The sequence below is a fragment of the Polistes canadensis genome, unplaced genomic scaffold, assembly GCF_001313835.1.
Source record: "Polistes canadensis isolate GaletaPanama2010 unplaced genomic scaffold, ASM131383v1 scaffold_172, whole genome shotgun sequence".
NCBI classification, from domain to species: domain Eukaryota; kingdom Metazoa; phylum Arthropoda; class Insecta; order Hymenoptera; family Vespidae; genus Polistes; species Polistes canadensis.
Genome location: NW_014569719.1, coordinates 173,736 through 175,565, shown reverse-complemented (window position 1 = coordinate 175,565; position 1,830 = coordinate 173,736). Strand labels below are relative to the sequence as shown.

At 24.9% G+C, this 1,830-nt stretch overlaps 1 protein-coding gene across 1 annotated transcript in view; it reads left to right on the top strand.

Moving 5' to 3' along the window:
- Positions 1-830, top strand: part of LOC106789233 (muscle-specific protein 20) — a 5,096-nt gene extending 4,266 nt beyond the window's left edge. The window contains exons 3-4 of the mRNA XM_014753293.1: positions 174-294; positions 502-830. Of these exons, the coding sequence (XP_014608779.1) occupies positions 174-294; positions 502-693 (313 nt within the window). The 3' untranslated portion in view covers positions 694-830. The remainder of the gene's footprint in view (positions 1-173; positions 295-501) is intronic.
- Positions 831-1,830: the final 1,000 nt, after the last annotated feature.

The window sequence follows — 1,830 nt, the reverse complement described above, 5'->3', positions numbered from 1 at the left end:
TAATTAAGTTCTACTTCTTTTCATGTCCAAGTTCCTTATGAACCTATATCATCAAAAAATTATAATTTTAGACGAGAGAAAATACTGAATAATTAATTTTTATATTTTAATTTTGTACGATTTTTTTTTCGTTTTTCTTATTCTTATATTATTTCTTTTTTTTTTACCGATAGATTTCAGAAAGCATTGAAGGATTATGGTGTGGATGACGTTGATGTTTTCCAAACTGTCGATCTATGGGAGAAAAAAGATATAGCCCAAGTTATCACCACTTTATTTGCTCTTGGTCGTACGGTATGTATTATATTTTGATATATAAATTAATTAATATATATATATATATATAATTAATTAAATATTATTTTATATTTATCTATTTTTTATTTTTTTATTTATATAATATTTTATTATTTTATATATTTCTATACTTTGTAATTATTTGATTTACCTATTACCAATAGAAATAAATTGATATGTTTTTCTATGTGTGTATATATGTAGACTTACAAACACCCAGAATGGAAGGGACCATATCTAGGACCTAAACCATCAGAAGAATGCAAACGTGAATTTACGGAAGAACAATTGCGTGCCGGTGAATCTGTGATTGGTCTACAAGCCGGTTCGAACAAAGGTGCAACTCAATCTGGCCAAAGTATCGGTGCCACTCGTAAAATTCTCCTTGGAAAATAATTCCATCGATTAGAGAGAGAGAATATATAAAACGAAAGAAGAAAAAAAAAAACATATTTATATTTTATATTTATGTACATATGTATGTAATTATTGTATCTCTTTTTTTTAAACAAAGATATTAATTATTTAATTAATACCCAGTGTTTTGTCGTCTCTTTTTTAAACGTTGTTTTTCTTATTCTTTTATTTATCACATCCCACCTATTTTTTTTTTTTTATAATTACAATTGCGTTATTTGCTTAATTATTATCGAAAAATATTCTATATAAAATTAATTATTATTTATCTATATAATATAAAATAAAAATATAAAAATATTCTATATGAAATTAAAAATTATTCTATATTAAATTAGAAAAAAAAAGAAAAAACAAGGCAAAAAATGTATTAATCGATATTTTATCGTCAATTATGATTATCGTATAAATATTTTAACACACGTTATATAAAATGTTCTTTTCATATATACGTGTAAGAACAACCTTCGCCCCTTTTGTGTCGTTGTTTAATACGATTGTGTGAACAAATCTGATAATTAAATCGATGACCCCAAGGATCAATATGCGAGCAGGAAATAGGTAGATCATGTGATCGCTAGTTTTACATACTTATTACGTTGCAATCTTCAAACAAATAATCAGTCCCAACTGTATAGTGTTGCTTTAACTTTTCATCGGCAAGTGTTAGAAAGAAATATTTGTCTAATAAGAATATACATATAACAATTTTGGTTTATTTTTTTCTCGTTTAATTGTTTGTTTGTTTGTTTGGCGACAATTTTCAAACAATCGATCGATTAAATATGTGTTTATTCTGTGCAATGTTACAATGATTTAAAATTATTATATTTATTTTGTTTGTTTTCTAACTTCAAGGAATATATCTACAAAGGTGATTAACAACAGGTATTCGTATCTAATTGAAAAGTAATCGAAATTCATGGGAAAAATAATAACTCATCTTCCGCCCTCTCCCCACTCTCTCTTTCTCTCTCACTCTCCAATATTTTATTTAGATTCAATAATTAATTAATAATATTATCGAGATTAATTTAATGTACGTTTGAAAAAGAAAGTATTAATTTTTGAAAAACATTAATTTTATAACAAATAATTTTGTATGGTTTTTTTTTG